Raw genomic sequence first — 25,538 nt, forward strand, 5'->3', positions numbered from 1 at the left:
ACAATTCACACGTATAAAAAGAGGCCTGGTTGTCCGTCCGGCCGCAGGGTCCTTAGTGCTGTATCAGTTCTGTTCATGTCGCAGGGAAACTAAACACATTCAATAACTAGCAACTGCATGTCTGGTCTTACTGGTTGCGTCCCAAAAGGCACCCTATACACTATGTAGTGTACTACTTTAGACCAGAGCCCTTTGGGTCCAGGAGCCGGTGTCCCAAAAAAGCATCTTAAGGCTAAGTTAATCGGAAACTGGATCCTTGTTAATAGCATAGTATAGACTGCCTCAAGGCACACCTGTTAATTGAAATGCATTCCAGGTGACTACCTCATGAAGCTGGTTGAGAGAATGCCTAGAGTGTGCAAAGCTGTCATCAAGGCAAAGGGTGGCTACTTTGAAGAATATATATGATCCCATATGTGTTATTCCATAGTTTTGACGTCTTCACTATTATTCTACAATGTAGAAAATAGTAAAAATAAAGGAAAAACCCTTGAATGAGGAGGTGTGTCCAAAACGTCTGACTGGTGCTATATATATATATACACACCCGTATGGTGTCGCTTCCTGATACAGTCAACATCAGGTAAAGTGAAAAATGTATTTCCAATGAAATCAAGGGAACTATATAATAGACCCCTTCTACAACTGTCACTCAAACATTCTGAATTCCAAATCAGGCACTGTAGCCCCTCCCTCCTGGCCACTACTGTAGATCTGAGAGGATCTGATTGGTGGAAGCAATAGGGAAACAGTTCCACCCAGCCAATCGTAAAAAGGCAAGATGAAAGCGTTACCGTGACTCTTATATGAGATCCATAGGAGTGTCTAGGAGAGGGGTGTCAAACTCATTCCATGAAGGGCCTAGTTGTCTGCTGGTTTTAGGTTTTTCCTTTCAATTAAGCCCTCGAAAACCAGGTGAGGGGAATTCCTTACTAATTAGTGACCTTAATTCATCAATCAAGTACAAGGAGCGAAAACCTGCAGACACTCTGCCCTCCGTAGAATGAGTTTGACGTCTAGGGTGTAGGGGCTAAGATGGTGAAACTTGCATTCAGCCAATCAGCAAAGCAAAGCAAAGCAATTCAGGCTTTCTTGAAAGTCAAGACAATCCTTGTCCTGCAAAGAAACAGTATTTTCTTTTATAGTTTAGAAATAGATTTAGCAAGCAGTCGGCATTTAGAATGAACTGTGGGGTATAAACTGCTTTATAGTGATGTGATGACATCACGTGCCCCGCGTACCTTCAAAAGTATTCAGCAATCATCGTTTATTAGAAAAACACGATAATTTCGATCATTTGTCTCAATAAAGAAAGTCAGACAAAATAAAACTCCACCTCTGTGGAAAAGGAAATGTTGTCGTTCATTAGAATGTTTTGCGTAGAGCTGCCGTTTTTCTTTGCGACATTGCTTTTGTCTAATTAACCCGGGTCACTGGAAACTGCCAAGTGTCTGGTCATTTTTACCAGCAACACAATGTTTTATGACCACATGATGTCATAATGGGGGTTATTTTTGTTGTTGTTGTTGCGTGTTTTCGACCATCCTCGCGTCTCCAAATCCTACCGAGTCCTCAGCAGAAACACAAAATGTCCGCCCGACCAACGAAACCCTTTGCCTCAATATGGCCGTCCTCAGTTTCCATCGTTCTCCCCTGTTCAGCAGCTGGTGTCCAGAAGCTGTTTGTTCACCACCGCCTCCTTGGCCTTCGCGTAGTCCTTTTTACTCTCCTCTTTCTTAAGCTTGGTCAGCGCCGTCACTTTGGCCTGCGACCTCTTGATCTGAAACACGTCCCGCCTCTCCAACAGCAGCCCCTTGTTAAAGATGACGGAGGTGACGCAGGAGGTGATGAGGATGGAGCAGAGAGACGTCAGCATGATGGTGGTACGGAACGGGAAGAACTGGGTCATCACGCCCTCCGCGTCCTTCCTGAACCCAGGGAAGTGGATGACAGGGGGAAGGTTGATGAGGGGTTCCCCACTCAGGATACGGAGGACCAACGCTAGGACATACCCCACACTGGCACCGTAACCGTTGGACACCTAGCGGAACGAATGAACGAATCACTAGATAGATGAATAGATACTGTAGATGGATATCGTGACATGCAGAATTCACAAATAATCTCCACACACGTCCACCACAGGAGGCTGGTGGCACTATAATTGGGGAGGACGTGCTGGTGATAATGGCTGGAGCGGAATAGGTGGAACGGTATCTAACACATGGTTTCCATGGTTTCCAGGTGTTTGATGCCATTCCGTTTGCTCCGATTCGGCCAATATTATGAGCCGTCCTCCCCTCAGCAGCCTCCTGTGCTACTCATCCACCCCTACCTTGAAGAAGAGGACACAGACAAGCTGTGGGAACATGATGGTGTAGGACATGTCAACGCCCACCAGCCAGAAAACCAGAACACTGTTATCCAGGAAGGTCAGGGCCGTCCCCGCCAGGCCACACACCACCACCGAGGTACGGATCACCCACTGCATCTCCCTGTCTGAGGCCTGGAGGAGAGATAGACACAAGATGGAGGCACAGTAGTCAGCACAGATCAAGACAGATCCAAGATGGAGGCACAGTGGTTAGGAGAAACACAAGAAATGACTATCACCCACTGCCTCTCTCTGCCTAGAGGTTAAATAAGAAGTTTGTAAGATCCTTCGTGTATGCAAACATGCGCATGTGTACCTTTTTATAGTCCGTATATGTTGGGGGGATCTGAGTGACTGATAATATTCATGTCCAGTGGTGTGTATTCATGGATGCCAAGCCAAGCTTTCACCCCAAAAATGACCAAGAAAAAAATATCATATAATATAATGTATCTTTCGTCTCTCTGTGTGTTCAGCCTCTTCCGAATTTAAGGAAATGTATCTCACTGGAGAAAGCATCCAAGTGAAGGAAACCACGCCCCTGTATGTGTAACCCATCCATCTGATGCCCTCTGGTCAGAAAGAGGATGATGCTGTCTGGTCAGAAAGAGGATGATGCTGTCTGGTCAGAAAGAGTACGATGCTGTCTGGTCAGAAAGAGGAGGATGCTGTCTGGTCAGAAAGAGGAGGATGCTGTCTGGTCAGAAAGAGTATGATGCTGTCTGGTCAGAAAGAGGAGGATGCTGTCTGGTCAGAAAGAGGACGATGCTGTCTGGTCAGAAAGAGGACGATGCTGTCTGGTCAGAAAGAGGACGATGCAGTCTGGTCAGAAAGAGGACGATGCTGTCTGGTCAGAAAGAGGACGATGCTGTCTGGTCAGAAAGAAGAGGATGCTGTCTGGTCAGAAAGAGGAGGATGCTGTCTGGTCAGAAAGAGGAGGATGCTGTCTGGTCAGAAAGAGGAGGATGCTGTCTGGTCAGAAAGAGGACGATGCTGTCTGGTCAGAAAGAGGACGATGCTGTCTGGTCAGAAAGAGGACGATGCTGTCTGGTCAGAAAGAGGACGATGCTGTCTGGTCAGAAAGAGGACGATGCTGTCTGGTCAGAAAGAGGAGGATGCTGTCTGGTCAGAAAGAGGAGGATGCTGTCTGGTCAGAAAGAGGAGGATGCTGTCTGGTCAGAAAGAGGACGATGCTGTCTGGTCAGAAAGAGGACGATGCTGTCTGGTCAGAAAGAGGATGATGCTGTCTGGTCAGAAAGAGGACGATGCTGTCTGGTCAGAAAGAGGAGGATGTTGTTTACGCCCGTAGCATTGAATGCAAGGGAAGCCAGCGAACATTTGCTCTCCCTTGATAAAAATAATAGCCAATCAGCGTTGAGTTAAATTGAATGAGCTCAGCTGTGAATGGTCCTGGCTCTCCAAAAAAAAGTCTAAAGGGAAGCCAGTTTGGAGTTGGCTTTGACCAATCACATCACATCAGAAGCCAGATGTCATTGACAGAACTTGAATTGTTGCATCCCATTGTTTTTTTACATTTCTATTTCACCTTTGTTTAACCAGGTAGGCCAGTTAAGAACAAGTTCTCATTTACAACTGTGACCTGGCCAAGATAAAGCAAAGCAGTGTGACAAAAACAACAACACAGAGTTACACATAAACAAACGTAAAGTCAATAACACAAAATAAATGAAAAATAGAAAAATCTATGTACAGTGTGTGCAAATGTAGAAGAGTAGGGAGGTAGGCAATAAATAGGCCCTAGATGCGATACTAATGACAATTTAGCCTTAATACTGGAGTGATAGATGATGATGTGCAAGTAGAGATACTGGGGTGCAAGAGTGTACGTAATAATATGGGGATGAGGTAGTCGGGTGTGCTATTTACAGATTGGCTGTGTACAAGTACAGTGATTGTGTTGTTGATGAAAGAGGGTGAGAGGTGAAGAGGAGGATGACATTTCTCTACAAGTAGGGTGTCAACATGTCTTTTCTACTTGAGCGCACACATAAATCAGTACCATGGACAGCAGAGGAGGCTGCTGAGGGGAGGACGGCTCATAATAATGTCTGGAACATAGCGAATGGAATAGGATCAAACACCTGGAAACCATGGAAACCATGTATTTGATACCATTCCACTGATTCTGCTCCAGCCATTACCACAAGCTCATCCTCCCCAATTAAGGTGCCACAAACCACCTGTGATGGACAGCCACGTCATATTTAGCTTACATTGATTGGACTAAATAGTTTTTGGTATATTTTAGTTGTCACTGTATTAGACTAAGCAGAGGTGATTTGATGATGTTGAAATGTTGAAGTTGAAATGGTGCTGGAATAGTGGAGGCAGCTCCTGTTGTCTTTGTGACTTGCTGTAACTCTGTGGTTCTAAATCAATAGTTGGTTAGTAGTCAGAAGATGTCAGAAACATGACCTTGCTTGACCATGCTGTAGGTCATGTAACTGTTTGTTACATGTAGTATGTTTTGTGGACTTTACAGGATAGATGTTGCTCTCTGGTTTTGTGATGATACAAAGGTGTGGTTGAATTTATTCTGCCGCTGTGTCTTATTGTCTCGGCTTTATATCACAGTTTTTTTTCTGGATTGGCTTCTCCAGTGATTTTAGCCACGCACAACTACTGTTGAGGTCAGCAAAGTTGTGACAATACAGCTGATTCACATGTTTACCTGGCAGACTATAGAGAGAATACAATGTTAAATATTAGGTTGTTCTCTTCAGAGTTCAAGGACAGGAACTCTAAAGAGAACATCAGAAGGACTATACACTTAGTATTTTGTTATATATATATATATATTGTAGCCAGTGGTGTAAATATACTTGAAAGTACTACTTAAGTAGTTTTTTGGGGTAACTGTATTTTACTTTTTATAACTGTACTTTACTTTTACTTCACTACATTCCTAAAGAAAATGTTGTACTTTTTACTTCTTACATTTTCCCTGACACTCACTAGTACTCGTTACATTTTGAATGGCTAGCAAGACAGAATGTTTTTCTAATTCACACACTTATCAAGAGAACATCCCTGGTCGTCCCTACTGCCTCTGATCTGGCCGACTCACTAAACACACTTATCAAGAGAACACCCCTGGTCATCCCTACTGCCTCTGATCTGGCCGACTCACTAAACACACTTATCAAGAGAACACCCCTGGTCATCCCTACTGCCTCTGATCTGGCCGACTCACTAAACACACTTATCAAGAGAACACCCCTGGTCATCCCTACTGCCTCTGATCTGGCCGACTCACTAAACACACTTATCAAGAGAACATCCCTGGTCATCCCTACTGCCTCTGATCTGGCCGACTCACTAAACACACTTATCAAGAGAACATCCCTGGTCATCCCTACTGCCTCTGATCTGGCCGACTCACTAAACACACTTATCAAGAGAACATCCCTGGTCATCCCTACTGCCTCTGATCTGGCCGACTCACTAAACACACTTATCAAGAGAACACCCCTGGTCATCCCTTACCTCTGATCTGGCCGACTCACTAAACACACTTATCAAGAGAACATCCCTGGTCATCCCTACTGCCTCTGATCTGGAGGACTCACTAAACACACTTATCAAGAGAACATCCCTGGTCGTCCCTACTGCCTCTGATCTGGCCGACTCACTAAACACACTTATCAAGAGAACACCCCTGGTCGTCCCTACTGCCTCTGATCTGGCGGACTCACTAAACACACTTATCAAGAGAACATCCCTGGTCATCCCTACTGCCTCTGATCTGGCTGACTCACTAAACACACTTATCAAGAGAACATCCCTGGTCGTCCCTACTGCCTCTGATCTGGCGGACTCACTAAACACATGCTTCATTGTAAATGATGTCTGAGTGTTGGAGCCCCTGGCTGTCTGGTGCCGTCTGGTTTGCTTAATATACGGAACTTGAAGATGTATACTTTACCATTTACTTTTGACACTTAAGTATATTTTAGCAATTACATTTACTTTTGACACTTAAGTATATTTAAAACCAAATACTTTTAGACTTTTACTAGTAAGAATACTAGTATTCTTTTACTGGGTGACTTTCACTTTCACTTGAGTCATTTTCTATTAAGGTATCTTTACTTTTACTCAAGTATGACAGTTGGGTACTTTTTCCACCACTGACTGTAGCCACTGTAAGGAGTGACCCAAAGGGGCTTTGTTTGATAACGTCCTGAAAACATCCTGATAACGTCCTGATAACGTCCTGAAAACGTCCTGATAACGTCCCGATAACTGAAAACCTCCCGATAACTGAAAACGCCCCGATAACTGAAAACCTCCCGATAACTGAAAACGCCCCGATAACTGAAAACGCCCCGATAACTGAAAACGCCCCGATAACTGAAAACCACCCGATAACTGAAAACGCCCCGATAACTGAAAACCTCCCGATAACTGAAAACGCCCCGATAACTGAAAACGCCCCGATAACTGAAAACGCCCCGATAACTGAAAACGCCCCGATAACTGAAAACGGCCCGATAACTGAAAACGGCCCGATAACTGAAAACGGCCCGATAACTGAAAACGTCCCGATAACTGAAAACGCCCCGATAACTGAAAACGTCCCGATAACTGAAAACGTCCTGACATAACATATCAATCCAGTGGTGACACTATTTCTTACTAGCTGTTCTTTGGACTTTTTATCAATCTGGTGACATTGTATTTCATACGAGCTGACCCTAAACTGAGCCTCACTAACAGCATTGAATAATGTAGCTACAGTTGTTCATCTTTGAACGCTGCACTACATCGTACAGTGCATTGTGGGTAACATTCCACGGTCGGACTGAATGAAAACAATTAGCGTTCAAGACCAAAGTGTTAAACAACATTCAAAACACACAGTGAGACACAGACAGACAGTCAGTCAGTCTTTGAATAGGCCCCATTACTTCTCAAAGCCGGCAGTAGGTGTGTGTGTATAATGTGTAATATAGTGGTTAGATAATCTGGCAGTAGGCATGTGTGTATAATGTGTAATATAGTGGTTAGATAATCTGGCAGTAGGCATGTGTGTATAATGTGTAATATAGTGGTTAGATAATCTGGCAGTAGGCATGTGTGTATAATGTGTAATATAGTGATTGGCTGTAAATATCATGCAGCTGCCCACACAACACAAGGTTGTCTATACATAATGCTCTTAACCAATCAAAAGCCCTCGTTTTCAGACCCCCAACAGAGAAAAACAGGAACGAAAAACATCTTTCCCCAAGATACATTTTAATTCAAACCCCCCAAAATGTATCCTCTGTCTCCTAGAACAGCATGAGGGCCAAATGGAGACGTGTGTGTGTGTGTGTGTGTGTGTGTGTGTGTGTGTGTGTGTGTGTGTGTGTGTGTGTGTGTGTGTGTGTGTGTGTGTGTGTGTGTGTGTGTGTGTGTGTGTGTGTGTGTGTGTGTGTGTTTTCATACATGTGAGTGTGTCAAAATAGAAGTGCTTGCTATAACAGGATTGCGGTTGTTTTGCCAACAGTCTGGATTGATAAACGTCTGTTTTCTGTCTCAATGTATGCTAGTGGTGTTGATGTTTGACTGAGTTTGGTCATTTGGGGATGTTTCGGGGGTTCTGTGACGTTTTATGACGACTTGTTGGTGTTTGTGACGTTTTAAGAGCCTTTAGGAGGACTTTCTAACGTCACGATAACGTCATTAAAAAAAGTCCACTGATGGGTTTTGTGACGTTGAAGTTACATTGAAGTGACGTTTCGTAATGTTCTCCGACCTGATTCCTGATGATATTCTTGTAGATGTTGGAGGAGAACATGGAGGCGGAGCTGAGGAGGGCGGAGTCCATGGATGACATCACGGCGGCAGCGACGGCCCCGATGCCGATGATGGAGACGTAGGAGGGGGTGAGGTACTGCAGGGCGATGGGGAGGATGGACCCGGCCTGGCCGCGCTCGTATGGGGTCGGAGAACCATAGCTAGTCAGGTTCCAGTCTGAACAACACAACACATTAAGAAACATTAGTCGTTGGTCCAGTTTGTGACGGAACACACACCTTTTCATTGTAGGTTCACAAACCCTCACTGGCCCATTTCTAGTGCAACAACTGGGTGGCCATTTTGGGCTTGTTGCATTAAAACAGACACTTCCTGTGGAGTTATACTGTTCTGTCACAAACCCTCACTAAGGTAGGTGTGTGTGTGTGTGTGTGTGTGTGTGTGTGTGTGTGTGTGTGTGTGTGTGTGTGTGTGTGTGTGTGTGTGTGTGTGTGTGTGTGTGTGTGTGTGTGTGTGAGAGAGAGAGAGAGAGTGAGTGTGTGTGTGTGTGTGAGAGAGTGTGAGAGTGTGTGAGAGTGAGACCTGTGGATGCAGCGACAGCCCCCACCAAGACAGACGGGATGCCCAGCACCAGGCAGAAAGCTGAGGAGGCGAAGCAGGTGACCTGAGCCTGGGTGTAGGACGACGCTGATAGGATCCTCTGGTAGAAGGCCTGATAGGCCAGGCCTCCCAGAGCCTGAGAACACAACATCTCATCACTAACAGGTGCTAAGTGGCGTAAACAAATCCACGTCCAGCCACTCGTGTGGGTTTGACATTTTAAAAAGCCTTTAATGAACGGGCTAGGCCATTATTAAATTACACCAATGTGTATTGTCCTACGCCTTCATAAAGGTGTCTGTTTTGTCATTTAGAGAATATAGTGAATATATACTTTTAATGAGGTGGGACACCAGGAGAACAGCTGATAGGCCAGAAGTCTAAGACCCCAAAGGGAGACAACAACCCGTAGAACTAGAATGAGTAGAATGGGCTTGGAAGCTCTGACCATGGGAATTTAACAGGTAAACTGTTCTATTCTATTCATTCTAATTCTATGGAACAATCAACACTTATCAGGAGAAAGAGGCTGAGAAACATCAGTTTTAAAATGCTTCACAAATATATGGGTCATTCTACAGAAGTGGTTCCCCAGTAAAAAAAAAAGACAACTATTTACAAAAATATAAAATCATTTAGGTCATTTCTTTACATCATGACATATTCTAGTCCATTCCAAGGCAATAACAGACACATCGGTGAATTAATATAGTACAACACCATTGTTTATTTACTGTACCTATTTATATTGGGAGGTGGCGGTCTCCCACCATGGCTCCTAAAATTCTTGTTTGACAATAAAACAAATAATGATTTTTGTAATTCTTCAACACTGGGACTTCAATAGATCATCTTGAGTTGTTCTATTATTAAATGGAAACATGCTGATCTGAATGTTGTTCCCAGTTTTGATGACACTACCGACACATTAAAGACTGTAGAATGAATGTGCCTTAATAAGCCACACCCCTACAATTGTAATCAGGAAATGGGATTGCATTCCTCTGCGTCACGGCCACATGGTGAGTCTGCCAACATTTCAAAGAAAATTTGTGAACAAGTTAATAAATCTTCTGTATTTTTAAGAAGTATCAATACTGGAAATATATATTTCTAAATGGTTTTGGGACTAAAAATATGTTTTTTTGGGGATGTATATCAGTCCAAAATATAGCTGCTAGTCATATCGTAGCTATGGGGATTAATTTAAAGTCCAAAATAAGTTTAAATTATCAAAACTAAAATGGCCACAATCGAAACAGTTAGATTAGTTTAATTTATGACACGTGATTGTTACTCCAATGGTATTTCTTTACATCGATTTGAAAACACATCTGATGTGATAATCTACATTAAACACATACATGATTATTTGTAGAGTTATTAAGGACAGTCAAGGACATCCGTAAGGTGGCAACATGATTTGAAGTACAGCAGAAAGACGGAGATCTTCTCTGGGTACAGAGAGGATAAAAACAGACCCTGTGCAGCAGTGAAAAGGCACAAAGACGGAGATCTTCTCTGGGTACAGAGAGGATAAAAACAGACCCTGTGCAGCAGTGAAAAGGCACAAAGACAGAGATCTTCTCTGGGTACAGAGAGGATTAAAACAGACCCTCACGGCTATACCATGGTGCAGCTCTCTGGTGGAGAATTCACCTGCCCTTCATGTGGCAAACCATGTGGGTCTGGCATTGGCCTGCACAGCCACATGCAATGGCACAAACGCAACCTCATCAATAACCACAATTGGGAGCAGTGTCATCATCAACATCGACGTCAGCCGCAAGTTAGTGTGTGTACCTATGATACTTGTGTGTGTGTGTACCTACATCTGTACGTGCGTCTGTGTGTTTTCGGGTCACTCACCAGAACCATGAAGTCGTCAATCCACTTCCCCGCGTCTCTCAGCTCCAGCTTGCCGACCCAGGGGGCCTGGAACGTCTCGTTGAATGCGGTCAGAGTGATGTCCATGGAGTTTGGGTTGGTCATCATAAATGGCACACAGATCCACTGTGAGAGGAGAGGTGAGGGGGGAGAGGGGAGGGGAAACGAGGGGGGGGGGGGTGAGGGGAAGCGAGGGGAGGGGGGAGAGGTGAAGGGATGGGGGGGAGGGGAGAGGTGAAGGGAGGGGAGGGGGAGAGGGGAGAGGTGAAGGGAGGGGAGGGGGGAGACGGGAGAGGTGAAGGGAGGGGAGGGGGGAGAGGTGAAGGGAGGGGAGGGGGAGAGGTGAAGCAAGGGGAGGGGGAGAGGTGAAGCAAGGGGAGGGGGAGAGGTGAAGCAAGGGGAGGGGGAGAGGTGAAGCAAGGGGAGGGGGGAGGGAAGGGAAGGGAGGAGAGGGGGAGGAGTTAGGGTTGGTCATCATAACAGATCCACTGTGACAACAACAACATGAGGATCAGTGAGATTAAGTAGCTCCCACTGTTTTCACTGCACTCCCCAAAATACATGTCCTCCAACCTACGGTAGAAAGCTGACAAATACACATTGTTAAAGGTCCAATGAGGCTGTTTCTTTTTTTATCTCAATATCAAATAATTAAGTACTTTACTGTAATTGTTTTCAATTAAAATGGTCAAAAAAGAAACAAAAATAACTTCTTAACAAAGAGCAATTAACAAAGAACTTATCTAGGACTGTCTGTGAGTGGTCTGTTATTGTCCGAGAGGTTTGGAACTCTTTCTTATTGGTCTATTAACTCATTTACTGCTTGGTGATGTCACCAGGCCAGGCCAAAACTCCATCCTAGAACAACTAGCAGAAATTTCAGGTGGCTCTTACACTAAAATGGCAATATCATAATTTTCACATTTTCACAGTATTATTCCAACCTAGTGTGGAAATGTATATATATAAAACACAAGAAAATCTCGATTTGAATGCACTGGGCCTTTACGGATGTTGGCATTTCCTTTCAAATAAAGTTGGATTCGATTTGAATGGCTATGACTGATCATCAAGCTGAAATATTCTTTAAATAAAGTTGGATTGGATTCAAAATGGCCGCCTGTCACTCACCAGACTGAGGAAGATGAGGATGAGCTGGATGACGTCGGTGTAGGCTACAGAGTAGAGTCCTCCCAGTAGAGTGTAGATGATGGCCACCACAGAGCTGATACAGATGGAGTAGACATAGGGCAGGTCCAGAATCACACTCATAGTGCCACCTGCAGCACACAGGGAGGGCAACGGAACACTGAGCCAAGGAACACTCAGAACACTGAGCATCATCAACAACAGAATGTTCACAGACCGTTATCAGTGATTAGCTGATCACCTACTGCTGTATAGCTGAACCACTCTGCTTCTCCTTCTGGAAACTAAATGCTGGTTATAACTTATGGCTACTTTGTGTACCGCATAAATGTACTGCAAATACTAAAGTAATATCCTAGAAACAGTGGTGAGCCGGGTCAAGTACAGTATAATTTTTTTCTATTGCTATATACGATTAACAGTACATATTATAAATGTAACCTTTTTATATACATACAGTTGAAGTCGGAAGTTTACATACACCTTAACCAAATACATTTAAACTCAGTTTTTCACAATTCCTGACATTTAATCCTAGTTAAAAATGCCCTGTCTTAGGTCAGTTAGGATCACCACTTTATTTTAAGAATGTGAAATGTCAGAATAATAGTAGAGAGAATTATTTATTTCAGCTTTTATTTCTTTCATCAAATTCCCAGTGGGTCAGAAGTTTACATACACTCAATTAGTATTTAGTAGCATTGCCTTTAAATTGTTTAACTTGGGTCAAACTTTTCGGGTAGCCTTCCACAAGCTTCCCACAATAAGTTGGGTGAATTTTGGCCCATTCCCCCTGACAGAGCTGGTGTAACTGAGTCAGGTTTGTAGGCCTCCTTGCTCAGGGCTTTGTGATGGCCACTCCAATACCTTGACTTTGTTGTCCTTAAGCCATTTTGCCACAACTTTGGAAGTATGCTTGGGGTCATTGTCCATTTGGAAGACCTATTTGCAACCAAGCTTTAACTTCCTGACTGATGTCTTGAGACGTTGCTTCAATATATCCACATAATTTTCCTGCCTCATGATGCCATCTTTTTTGTGAAGTGCACCAGTCGCTCCTGCAGCAAAGCACCCCCACAACATGATACTGCCACCCCCGTGCTTCACGGTTGGGATGGTGTTCTTCAGCTTGCAAGCCTCCCCCTTTTTCCATTATGGCCATCCCAAAGTTTCATCAGACCAGAGGACATTTCTCCAAAAAGTACAATCTTTGTCCCCATGTGCAGTTGCAAACCATAGTCTGGCTTTTTTATGGCGGTTTTGGAGCAGTGGCTTCTTCCTTGCTGAGCGGCCTTTCAGGTTATGTCGATATAGGACTCGTTTTACTGTGGATATAAATACTTTTGTACCCGTTTCTTCCAGCATCTTCACAAGGTCCTTTGCTGTTGTTCTGGGATTGATTTGCATTTTTCGCACCAAAGTACGTTCATCTCTAGGAGACAGAACGCGCCTCCTTCCTGAGCGGTATGACGGCTGCGTGGTCCCATGGTGTTTATACTTGTGTACTATTGTTTGTACAGATGAACGTGGTACCTTCAGGCGTTTGGAAATTGCTCCCAAGGATGAACCAGACTTGTGGAGGTCTTGGCTGATTTCTTTTGATTTTCCCATGATGTCAAGCAAAGAAGCACTGAGTTTGAAGGAAGGCCTTGAAATACAACCACAGGTACACCTCCAATATACTCAAATGATGTCAATTAGCCTATCAGAAGCTTCTAAATCCATGACATCATTTTCTGGAATTTCTCAAGCTGTTTAAAGGCACAGTCAACTTAGTGTATGTAAACTTCTGACCCACTGGAATTATGATACAGTGAATTATAAGTGAAATAATCTGTCTGTAAACAATTGTTGGAAAAATTACTTGTGTCATGCACAAAGTAGATGTCCTAACCGACTTGCCAAAACTATAGTTTGTTAACAAGAAATGTGTGGAGTGGTTTTAAACTAGTTTAAATGACTCCAACCTAAGTGTACGTAAACTTCCGACTTCAACTGTATATGCTGTCTGTCCATTGATGTCCATATAATCATAGCATTTTTTTCAGTTTAGGTCAACAATGGGTTCTAGCCTCGACCTAAGCAGGGCAGGGTCTGTTTCAAACCTTGAAGCAACCAAAGAGCAATGGTCAAGCAACAGGCCTGTCAAAATGTATATTTTATAAACCGAAGAAAGCAAAACGTCTCATATCGGAAGAAGCCTACTGAGTCTCTGAGTTCCTTCTCTCACTCGAAGATTCATCATAAATCATCATCATCATCATCATCATCATCAGGTTACATCATAACTATTCAGAACTAAGGAACTAAAGAATATCAAATAATAATAATAATAATGCACAAATAAATATTTAAATAGAGAAAAGTATCAATAAGTAGATTAAACATGAGTAAATCCAGGTCTACCTCTCTCCAATCAGGGCCAGGGTCAGCCCAGCTCGGCCCCGCCCGCCTGGCCAAGACGCACCTACGTCCTTAAACAGAAAAGTGTCAGATCGCCACATCGCTAACTACTAGGTTTTTCAGCCTGCCTGTGACCTTTTGACCTCTACTCTTGACCTTTGACTTGAACTTCACCACATATATTTGAATGTTTGACCTCTGATGTCGAGGAGTATCTATTTTTTATATTTTCTTTAGCCCCTTCAGAGATGGTGTGTGTGTGTGTGTGTGTGTGTGTGTGTGTGTGTGTGTGTGTGTGTGTGTGTGTGTGTGTGTGTGTGTGTGTGTGTGTGTGTGTGTGTGTGTGTGTGTGTGTGTGTCGAGGGTTGGAGAACATACTGTACTGCAGAACCAGTTGGTTACGTAGGCAACATAAAAAAATTGTATCAGTTGGTTACCTAGGCAACATTTAAAACATTGTATCAGTTGGTTACCTAGGCAACATTCAAACATTGTATCAGTTGGTCATTCTAGAGCCACAATAAAACATTGAATCAGTTGGTTACCTAGGCAACATTCAAACATTGAATCAGTTGGTTACCTAGGCAACATTCAAACATTGAATCAGTTGGTTACCTAGGCCACAATAAAACATTGAATCAGTTGGTTACCTAGGCTGACCAGCGTCCTAGCGACCCACAGGACGTCTGCAATGAGCGCTGGGAAGATGAGCAGGCTGCTCAGGACGTTGCCATACTTTATCTGGAACGGGTCCATCATCGTCACATACTTGTTTTCCCTCATTGGCTTGGCGAAGAAAAAACCACCTGCATCAGAAAGAGAGAGAGGATATGGGGATGGAGGGGGGAGAGAGAGGGAGAGGGGATGGAGGGGTGAGAGAGAGGGAGATGGGGATGGAGGGGTGAGAGAGAAGGAGAGGGGGGTGGAGGGGTGAGAGAGAGGAGGAGGGGATGGAGGGGGAGAGAGAGAGAGGAGGAGGGGATGGAGGAAGAGAGAGGAGGAGGGGGAGAGAGAGGGAGAGGGGGATGGAGGGGTAGAGAGAGGAAGGGGGGATGGAGGGGTAGAGAGAGGAAGGGGGGATGGAGGGGGGGAGAGAGAGGGAGAGGGGGATGGAGGGGTAGAGAGAGGAAGGGGGGATGGAGGGGTAGAGAGAGGAAGGGGGGATGGAGGGGGGGAGAGAGGAAGGGGGGATGGAGGGGTAGAGAGAGGAAGGGGGGATGGAGGGGGGGGAGAGAGGAAGGGGGATGGAGGGAGGAGAGAGAAAGAGAGGAAGAGGGGGATGAAGGGAGGAGAGAGAAAGAGAGGAAGAGGGGGGTGGAGGGGGAGAGAGAGAGGAAGAGGGGGGAGAGAGAGAGGAAGAGGGGGTAGAGGGGAGAGAGAGTAGGGGGATGGAGGGGAGAGAGAGCAGGGGGATGGAGGAGGAGAGAGGAAGAGGGGAATGGAAGATGGGGATCGAGGGAGAGAGAGAGGAAGAGGGGGATGGAGGGGGAGAGAGGAGGAGGGGGTGATAATAAAACAATAGAAAACTTAAAACAAACAGGTGTTGACCTCTGATAACACAACACCTTTTTCTGTTTTGTTATTGCCAGCCGAGCGACGGACAAACAATGGATCAAAACAACGCCAAGGGGACCATGTTACATTTCCTGCGTGTGCGTGTGCATGTGGATGTGTGTGTGTGTGTGTGTGTGTGTGTGTGTGTGTGTGTGTGTGTGTGGAGGACACCTATGGCCCAGTTGGAAGCATTCTGCTCCAGTGATCAAGTTACACATAGGTCACGTTCCAAATGGCACCCTATTCCCTTTGTATTTTGACCAGGGCCCAGAGGGGAATAGAGTGCTATTTGACCAGGGCCCAGAGGGGAATAGAGTGCTATTTGACCAGGGCCCAGAGGGGAATAGAGTGCTATTTGACCAGGGCCCGTAGGGGAATAGGGTGCTATTTGACCAGGGCCCGTAGGGGAATAGAGTGCTATTTGACCAGGGCCCGTAGGGGAATAGAGTGCTATTTGACCAGGGCCCGTAGGGGAATAGAGTGCTATTTGACCAGGGCCCAGAGGGGAATAGGGTGCTATTTGACCAGGGCCCAGAGGGGAATAGAGTGCTATTTGACCAGGGCCCGTAGGGGAATAGGGTGTAGTTTGACCAGGGCCCAGAGGGGAATAGGGTGCTATTTGACCAGGACCCAGAGGGGAATAGGGTGCTATTTGACCAGGGCCCAGAGGGGAATAGGGTGCTATTTGACCAGGACCCAGAGGGGAATAGGGTGCTATTTGACCAGGGCCCGTAGGGGAATAGAGTGCTATTTGACCAGGGCCCAGAGGGGAATAGAGTGCTATTTGACCAGGGCCCGTAGGGGAATAGGGTGCTATTTGACCAGGGCCCGTAGGGGAATAGGGTGCTATTTGACCAGGGCCCAGAGGGGAATAGAGTGCTATTTGACCAGGGCCCAGAGGGGAATAGAGTGCTATTTGACCAGGGCCCAGAGGGGAATAGAGTGCTATTTGACCAGGGCCCGTAGGGGAATAGGGTGCTATTTGACCAGGGCCCAGAGGGGAATAGGGTGGTATTTGACCAGGGCCCAGAGGGGAATAGAGTGCTATTTGACCAGGGCCCAGAGGGGAAAAGAGTGCTATTTGACCAGGGCCCGTAGGGGAATAGGGTGCTATTTGACCAGGGCCCAGAGGGGAATAGAGTGCTATTTGACCAGGGCCCAGAGGGGAATAGGGTGTAGTTTGACCAGGGCCCAGAGGGGAATAGGGTGCTATTTGACCAGGGCCCGTAGGGGAATAGAGTGCTATTTGACCAGGGCCCGTAGGGGAATAGGGTGCTATTTGACCAGGGCCCGTAGGGGAATAGGGTGCTATTTGACCAGGGCCCGTAGGGGAATAGGGTGTAGTTTGACCAGGGCCCAGAGGGGAATAGGGTGCTATTTGACCAGGGCCCAGAGGGGAATAGAGTGCTATTTGACCAGGGCCCAGAGGGGAATAGGGTGCTATTTGACCAGGACCCAGAGGGGAATAGGGTGCTATTTGACCAGGGCCCGTAGGGGAATAGAGTGCTATTTGACCAGGGCCCAGAGGGGAATAGAGTGCTATTTGACCAGGGCCCGTAGGGGAATAGGGTGCTATTTGACCAGGGCCCGTAGGGGAATAGGGTGCTATTTGACCAGGGCCCAGAGGGGAATAGAGTGCTATTTGACCAGGGCCCAGAGGGGAATAGAGTGGTATTTGACAAGGGCCCAGAGGGGAATAGAGTGCTATTTGACCAGGGCCCAGAGGGGAATAGGGTGCTATTTGACCAGGGCCCAGAGGGGAATAGAGTGCTATTTGACCAGGGCCCAGAGGGGAATAGAGTGCTATTTGACCAGGGCCCAGAGGGGAATAGAGTGCTATTTGACCAGGGCCCAGAGGGGAATAGGGTGGTATTTGACCAGGGCCCAGAGGGGAATAGAGTGCTATTTGACCAGGGCCCAGAGGGGAATAGAGTGCTATTTGACCAGGGCCCGTAGGGGAATAGGGTGCTATTTGACCAGGGCCCAGAGGGGAATAGAGTGCTATTTGACCAGGGCCCAGAGGGGAATAGAGTGGTATTTGACCAGGGCCCAGAGGGGAATAGAGTGCTATTTGACCAGGGCCCAGAGGGGAATAGGGTGCTATTTGACCAGGGCCCAGAGGGGAATAGAGTGCTATTTGACCAGGGCCCAGAGGGGAATAGAGTGCTATTTGACCAGGGCCCGTAGGGGAATAGAGTGCTATTTGACCAGGGCCCGTAGGGGAATAGGGTGCTATTTGACCAGGGCCCAGAGGGGAATAGGGTGGTATTTGACCAGGGCCCAGAGGGGAATAGAGTGCTATTTGACCAGGGCCCAGAGGGGAATAGAGTGCTATTTGACCAGGGCCCGTAGGGGAATAGGGTGCTATTTGACCAGGGCCCGTAGGGGAATAGGGTGCTATTTGACCAGGGCCCGTAGGGGAATAGGGTGCTATTTGACCAGGGCCCGTAGGGGAATAGGGTGTAGTTTGACCAGGGCCCAGAGGGGAATAGGGTGCTATTTGACCAGGGCCCAGAGGGGAATAGAGTGCTATTTGACCAGGGCCCAGAGGGGAATAGGGTGCTATTTGACCAGGGCCCAGAGGGGAATAGAGTGCTATTTGACCAGGGCCCAGAGGGGAATAGAGTGCTATTTGACCAGGGCCCAGAGGGGAATAGAGTGCTATTTGACCAGGGCCCAGAGGGGAATAGAGTGCTATTTGACCAGGGCCCAGAGGGGAATAGAGTGCTATTTGACCAGGGCCCGTAGGGGAATAGAGTGCTATTTGACCAGGGCCCGTAGGGGAATAGGGTGCTATTTGACCAGGGCCCAGAGGGGAATAGGGTGGTATTTGACCAGGGCCCAGAGGGGAATAGAGTGCTATTTGACCAGGGCCCAGAGGGGAATAGAGTGCTATTTGACCAGGGCCCAGAGGGGAATAGGGTGCTATTTGACCAGGGCCCAGAGGGGAATAGAGTGCTATTTGACCAGGGCCCAGAGGGGAATAGGGTGCTATTTGACCAGGGTCCAGAGGGGAATAGGGTGCTATTTGACCAGGGTCCAGAGGGGAATAGGGTGCTATTTGACCAGGGCCCAGAGGGGAATAGAGTGCTATTTGACCAGGGCCCAGAGGGGAATAGGGTGCTATTTGACCAGGGTCCAGAGGGGAATAGGGTGCTATTTGACCAGGGCCCAGAGGGGAATATGGTGCTATTTGACCAGGGCCCAGAGGGGAATAGAGTGCTATTTGACCAGGGCCCAGAGGGGAATAGGGTGCTATTTGACCAGGGCCCAGAGGGGAATAGAGTGCCATTTGACCAGGGCCCGTAGGGGAATAGGGTGCTATTTGACCAGGGCCCAGAGGGGAATAGGGTGCTATTTGACCAGGGCCCATAGGGGAATAGAGTGCTATTTGACCAGGGCCCAGAGGGGAATAGAGTGCTATTTGACCAGGGCCCAGAGGGGAATAGGGTGCTATTTGACCAGGGCCCATAGGGGAATAGAGTGCTATTTGACCAGGGCCCAGAGGGGAATAGAGTGCTATTTGACCAGGGCCCAGAGGGGAATAGAGTGCTATTTGACCAGGGCCCAGAGGGGAATAGAGTGCTATTTGACCAGGGCCCGTAGGGGAATAGGGTGCTATTTGACCAGGGCCCGTAGGGGAATAGGGTGCTATTTGACCAGGGCCCGTAGGGGAATAGGGTGCTATTTGACCAGGGCCCGTAGGGGAATAGGGTGCTATTTGACCAGGGCCCAGAGGGGAATAGGGTGCTATTTGACCAGGGCCCGTAGGGGAATAGGGTGCTATTTGACCAGGGCCCAGAGGGGAATAGGGTGCTATTTGACCAGGGCCCGTAGGGGAATAGGGTGCTATTTGACCAGGGCCCGTAGGGGAATAGGGTGCTATTTGACCAGGGCCCGTAGGGGAATAGGGTGCTATTTGACCAGGGCCCGTAGGGGAATAGGGTGCTATTTGACCAGGGCCCGTAGGGGAATAGGGTGCTATTTGACCAGGGCCCGTAGGGGAATAGGGTGCTATTTGACCAGGGCCCAGAGGGGAATAGAGTGCTATTTGACCAGGGCCCGTAGGGGAATAGGGTGCTATTTGACCAGGGCCCGTAGGGGAATAGGGTGCTATTTGACCAGGGCCCGTAGGGGAATAGAGTGCTATTTGACCAGGGCCCATAGGGAATAGAGTGCTATTTGACCAGGGCCCAGAGGGGAATAGAGTGCTATTTGACCAGGGCCCGTAGGGGAATAGGGTGCTATTTGACCAGGGCCCGTAGGGGAATAGGGTGGTATTTGGTGAGGAAACTTTTGAAGGTACCCTACATACAGCATTACTTATTGAAACTTTATTACCTTTATATTAACTTTATTTCATCTTTATTTTACATTTATATTACATCTATATTACCTTTATTTAAAGAAGGATTTTTAAGCCTTGAGACAATTGAGACATGGATTGTGTATGTGTGTCATTCAGAGGGTGAAAGGGCAAGGCACAATATTTAAGTGCCTATGAACGGGGGTATGGTAGTAGGTGCCGGGTGCACCGGTTTCTGTCAAGAACTGCAACGCTGCTGGGTTTTTCACGCTCAACAGTTTCCTGTGTGTATCTAGAATGGTCCACCACCCAAAGGACATCCAGCCAACTGGACACAACTGTGGGAAGCATCATGGGCCAGCATCCCTGTGGAACGCTTTCAACACCTTGTAGAATCCATGTCCCTGACAAATTGAGGCTGTTCTGAGGGCAAAATGTGGGGGTGCAATTCAATATTAGGAAGGTGTTCTTAATGTTTTGTACATTCAGTGTTGCTATGGATATGATATGTGTTGTGGTTTTACCTTCATGGTGGCATAAACATGACCCTGTCCAACATGGCCCTATGCCCTATATAGTGCACTACTTTAGACCAGAGCCCTATTCCCTATATAGTGTACTACTGTTGACCAGGGCCCTATTCCCTATATAGTGCACTACTGTTGACCAGGGCCCTATTCCCTATATAGTGCACTACTGTTGACCAGGGCCCTATTCCCTATATAGTGCACTACTGTTGACCAGAGCCCTATTCCCTATATAGTGCACTACTGTTGACCAGGGCCCTATTCCCTATATAGTGCACTACTTTAGACCAGGGCCCTATTCCCTATATAGTGCACTACTGTTGACCAGGGCCCTATTCCCTATATAGTGCACTACTTTAGACCAGGGCCCTATTCCCTATATAGTGCACTACTGTTGACCAGAGCCCTTTTCCCTATATAGTGCACTACTGTTGACCAGAGCCCTATTCCCTATATAGTGCACTACTGTTGACCAGGGCCCTATTCCCTATATAGTGCACTACTGTTGACCAGGGCCCTATTCACTATATAGTGCACTACTGTTGACCAGGGCCCTATTCCCTATATAGTGTATTACTGTTGACCAGGGCCCTATTCCCTATATAGTGCACTACTGTTGACCAGAGCCCTATTCCCTATATAGTGCACTACTGTTGACCAGGGCCCTATTCCCTATATAGTGCACTACTGTTGACCAGGGCCCTATTCCCTATATAGTGCACTACTGTTGACCAGGGGCCAATAAGGCTTGGTCAAAGTAGTACACTATATACTGTAATGAAACAGCAGGGAGCAGATCTCGACCTTCGACCTTCTAGCCCGAAGTCCAGCGCGCTATCGACTGTGCAGCAAAAGCGGCCGAGTCGATGTCCTCGCTTATAAACCCAGGGTCGTTACACTATGGAATAGGGTGCCATTTAGGATGCCCCCATTGGTTCTGTTCAGTAGAGAACATGTCTCAGCTTTAGTAGCTCCCTCTACTGTTTCATAACGCATATCCTGTTTCGGCCTGCTGAGCACGTTTCCAGATGACCTCATAGCACACAGGCGTGTTTATCTGTGTTACTGGGTAACACAAGAGTTAGTGCTAGAGCAGATGAGTTGAAGGTACGTCTAAAATTGGCCCCCTATTCCGTATATACAGCTCATATCAGCACCGGGGTCAGACCGTGGGGTTAGAGGTTAGAGGTCATATGACTCACCCAGGAAGAAGGTGAGTACGTAGGGGACTGGCATCAGAGCCCAGACCAGACCCAGGGTGGGGTTGTAGACAGCCTCCGCTATACCCAGGATAAACCCTCCTCCAACCCACGTAGCTGTAGGGAGGAGAGGGAGAGGGAGAGGGAGAGGGAGAGGGAGAGGGAGAGAGAGAGAGAGAGAGAGAGAGAGAGAGAGAGAGAGAGAGAGAGAGAGAGAGAGAGAGAGAGAGAGAGAGAGAGAGAGAGAGATCCATGTACACAAACAACAAGTGTGCGGTTAAAATTGGCAAAAAACACACACATTTCTTCACACAGGGTCGTGGGGTGAGACAGGGATGCAGCTTAAGCCCCACCCTCTTCAACATATATATCAACGAATTGGCGCGGGCACTAGAACAGTCTGCAGCACCCGGTCTCACCCTACTAGAATCCGAAGTCAAATGTCTACTGTTTGCTGATGATCTGGTGCTTCTGTCACCAACCAAGGAGGGCCTACAGCAGCACCTAGATCTTCTGCACAGATTCTGTCAGACCTGGGCCCTGACAGTAAATCTCAGTAAGACCAAAATAATGGTGTTCCAAAAAAGGTCCAGTCACCAGGACCACAAATTCCATCTAGACACCGTTGCCCTAGAGCACACAAAAAACTATACATACCTCGGCCTAAACATCAGCACCACAGGTAACTTCCACAAAGCTGTGAACGATCTGAGAGACAAGGCAAGAAGGGCCTTCTATGCCATCAAAAGGAACATACATTTCAACATACCAATTAGGATCTGGCTAAAAATACTTGAATCAGTCATAGAGCCCATTGCCCTTTATGGTTGTGAGGTCTGGGGTCCGCTCACCAACCAAGATTTCACAAAATGGGACAAACACCAAATTGAGACTCTGCATGCAGAATTCTGCAAAAATATCCTCCGTGTACAACGTAGAACACCAAATAATGCATGCAGAGCAGAATTAGGCCGATACCCACTAATGATCAAAATCCAGAAAAGAGCCGTTAAATTCTACAACCACCTAAAAGGAAGCGATTCCCAAACCTTCCATAACAAAGCCATCACCTACAGAGAGATGAACCTGGAGAAGAGTCCCCTAAGCAAGCTGGTCCTAGGGCTCTGTTCACAAACACAAACACACCCCACAGAGCCCCAGGACAACAGCACAATTAGACCCAACCAAATCATGAGAAAACAAAAAGATAATTACTTGACACATTGGAAAGAATTAACAAAAAAACAGAGCAAACTAGAATGCTATTTGGCCCTAAACAGAGAGTACACAGTGGCAGAATACCTGACCACTGTGACTGACCCAAACTTAAGGAAAGCTTTGACTATGTACAGACTCAGTGAGCATAGCCTTGCTATTGAGAAAGGCCGCCGTAGGCAGACATGGCTCTCAAGAGAAGATGTGTGCACACTGCCCACAAAATGAGGTGGAAACTGAGCTGCACTTCCTAACCTCCTGCCCAATGTATGACCATATTAGAGAGACATATTTCCCTCAGATTACACAGATCCACAAAGAATTTGAAAACAAATCCAATTTTGATAAACTCCCATATCTACTGGGAGAAATTCCACAGTGTGCCATCACAGCAGCAAGATTTGTGACCTGTTGCCACAAGAAAAGGGCAACCAGTGAAGAACAAACACCATTGTAAATACAACCCATATTTATGCTTATTTATTTTAACTTGTGTGCTTTAACCATTTGTACATTGTTACAACACTGTATATATATAATATAACATTTGTAATGTCTTTATTGTTTTGAAACTTCTGTATGTGTAATGTTTACTGTTAATTTGTATTGTTTATTTCACTTTTGTATAATATCTACCTCACTTGCTTTGGCAATGTTAACACATGTTTCCCATGCCAATAAAGCCCCTTGAATTGAAATTGAATTGAATTGAGAGAGAGAGAGAGAGAGAGAGAGAGAGAGAGAGAGAGAGAGAGAGAGATGTTAACAGGAACACATACACATGGGCCAATATATACCAATACAGTAACAGCTCCTTCTGAGAGTCCCACCGTAAACGCTCAACTATCAACAAGCTGTCAGTAACATGTTAAGAGATGTTTAGTGGCGTCAAGTAGGCATGCAGTCGAAAGACATCTGATATTCAACACTTCCCCTGGTGCTAGTAAACAGATATGCAGTTGACTCATTGGTTGTTGATATTTGTGTAAGCTCTCAGAATAAACTGATCCTTGCTGTCTTTTCTATTTCTATTCTGCAACCTCCCTCCCTCCCTCCCTCCCTCCCTCCCTCCCTCCCTCCCTCCCTCCCTCCCTCCCTCCCTCCCTCCCTCTCACCAATCAGTGTGAAGATTCCGACCAGTATATTGAAGAAACTTGAAACTTGTCAGGTTTATGGTAACAGTAAACCCCACTCTGTTTGGGCATGGTCTCTACAAGACCCAATCTGATTGGCTGCTTACCAGTCAGAGTGAAGATCCCCACCAACAGGTTGATGTTGCGTCCGGCAAGCAGCGTGATCTCCATCCCGTCCGACCCGGTGCACTTCCTCTCCACCTTCTTGGAGCGCATCGAGGCCCAGATCCCCGTGCCTAGGATCAGCAAGTAGAAGATCGCCATGACGATCAGGCCCGGAACGTTCAGAGACATTTTAACCTTGTTCTCCTTCCTCTTCTCACCGAAGCAAATGATTGTTCAACTAGAAAGATAGAGAGAGAGAGAGAAAGGGACAGAGAAAGAGAGAGAGAGAGAGAGAAAGGGACAGAGAAAGAGAGAGAGATAGAGAGAGAGAGAAAGGGACAGAGAAAGAGAGAGGGATAGAGAGAGAGAGAGAAAGGGATAGAGAAAGAGAGAGAGAGAGAGAGACAGAGAGAGAGAGAGAGAGAGAGAAAGAGAGAGAGAGAGAAAGGGACAGAGAAAGAGAGAGAGAGAGAGAGAGAGAGAAAGGGACAGAGAAAGAGAGAGAGAGAGAGAGAGGGACAGAGAGAGAGAGAGAGAGAGAGAGAGAGAGAGAGAGAGAGAGAGAGAGAGAGAGAGAGGGACAGAGAGAGAGAGAGAGAGAGGGACAGAGAGAGAGAGAGAGAGAGAGAGAGAGAGAGAGAGAGAGAGAGGGACAGAGAGAGAGAGAGAGAGAGAGAGACAGAGAGAGAGAGAGAGAGAGAGAGAGAGAGAGAGAGAGAGAGAGAGAGAGAGAGAGAGAGAGAGAGAGAGAGAGAGAGAGAGAGAGAGAGAGAGGGACAGAGAGAGAGAGAGAGAGAGAGAGAGGGACAGAGAGAGAGAGAGAGAGAGGGACAGAGAGAGAGAGAGAGAGAGAGAGAGACAGAGAGACAGAGAGAGAGAGAGAGACAGAGAGAGAGAGAGAGAGAGAGAGAGAGACAGAGACAGAGAGAGAGAGAGAGAGAGAGAGAGAGAGAGACAGAGAGAGAGAGAGAGAGAGACAGAGAGAGAGAGAGAGAGAGAGAGAGAGAGAGAGAGAGAGAGAAAGATAGAGAGAGACAGAGAGAGAGACAGAGAGAGAGAGAGAGAGAGAGAGAGAGAGAGAGACAGAGAGAGAGAGAGAGAGAGAGAGAGACAGAGAGAGAGAGAGAGAGACAGAGAGAGAGAGAGAGAGAGAGAGAGAGAGAGAGAGAGAGAGAGAGAGAGAGACAGAGAGAGAGAGAGAGAGAGAGAGAGAGAGAGAGAGAGACAGAGAGAGAGAGAGAGAGAGAGAAAGATAGAGAGAGACAGAGAGAGAGAGAGACAGAGAGAGAGAGAGAGAGAGAGACAGAGACAGAGAGAGAG

General features: G+C 46.7%; 1 protein-coding gene across 1 annotated transcript; it reads right to left on the reverse strand.

The window, feature by feature from the left end:
• Positions 1–1,657: 1,657 nt before the first annotated feature.
• Positions 1,658–24,407, reverse strand: LOC120037344 (high affinity choline transporter 1-like). Its single transcript, XM_038983498.1, has 9 exons — positions 24,221–24,407; positions 21,769–21,882; positions 14,830–14,985; positions 11,759–11,907; positions 10,610–10,753; positions 8,723–8,876; positions 8,139–8,356; positions 2,336–2,506; positions 1,658–2,041 (listed from the first exon to the last, which is right to left on the reverse strand). The coding sequence occupies exons 1-9, from the start codon at positions 24,405–24,407 to the stop codon at positions 1,658–1,660; spliced, it is 1,677 nt and encodes a 558-aa protein (XP_038839426.1).
• Positions 24,408–25,538: the final 1,131 nt, after the last annotated feature.

Source organism: Salvelinus namaycush, unplaced genomic scaffold (assembly GCF_016432855.1).
Source record: "Salvelinus namaycush isolate Seneca unplaced genomic scaffold, SaNama_1.0 Scaffold171, whole genome shotgun sequence".
In the NCBI taxonomy this organism is placed as follows: domain Eukaryota; kingdom Metazoa; phylum Chordata; class Actinopteri; order Salmoniformes; family Salmonidae; genus Salvelinus; species Salvelinus namaycush.

What these genes read in the sequence shown, in the direction of transcription:
- LOC120037344 (XM_038983498.1), bottom strand. Translation starts at nt 24,407, where the DNA reads ATGTCTCTGAACGTTCCGGGCCTGATCGTCATGGCGATCTTCTACTTG. An exon ending in TCCTCATCTTCCTCAGTCTG is followed by an intron (nt 10,754 to 11,758) that starts GTGAGTGACAGG and finishes CTCCTCTCACAG; the next exon opens with TGGATCTGTGTGCCATTTAT. An exon ending in TTGACGACTTCATGGTTCTG is followed by an intron (nt 8,877 to 10,609) that starts GTGAGTGACCCG and finishes TTGTGTTCTCAG; the next exon opens with GCTCTGGGAGGCCTGGCCTA.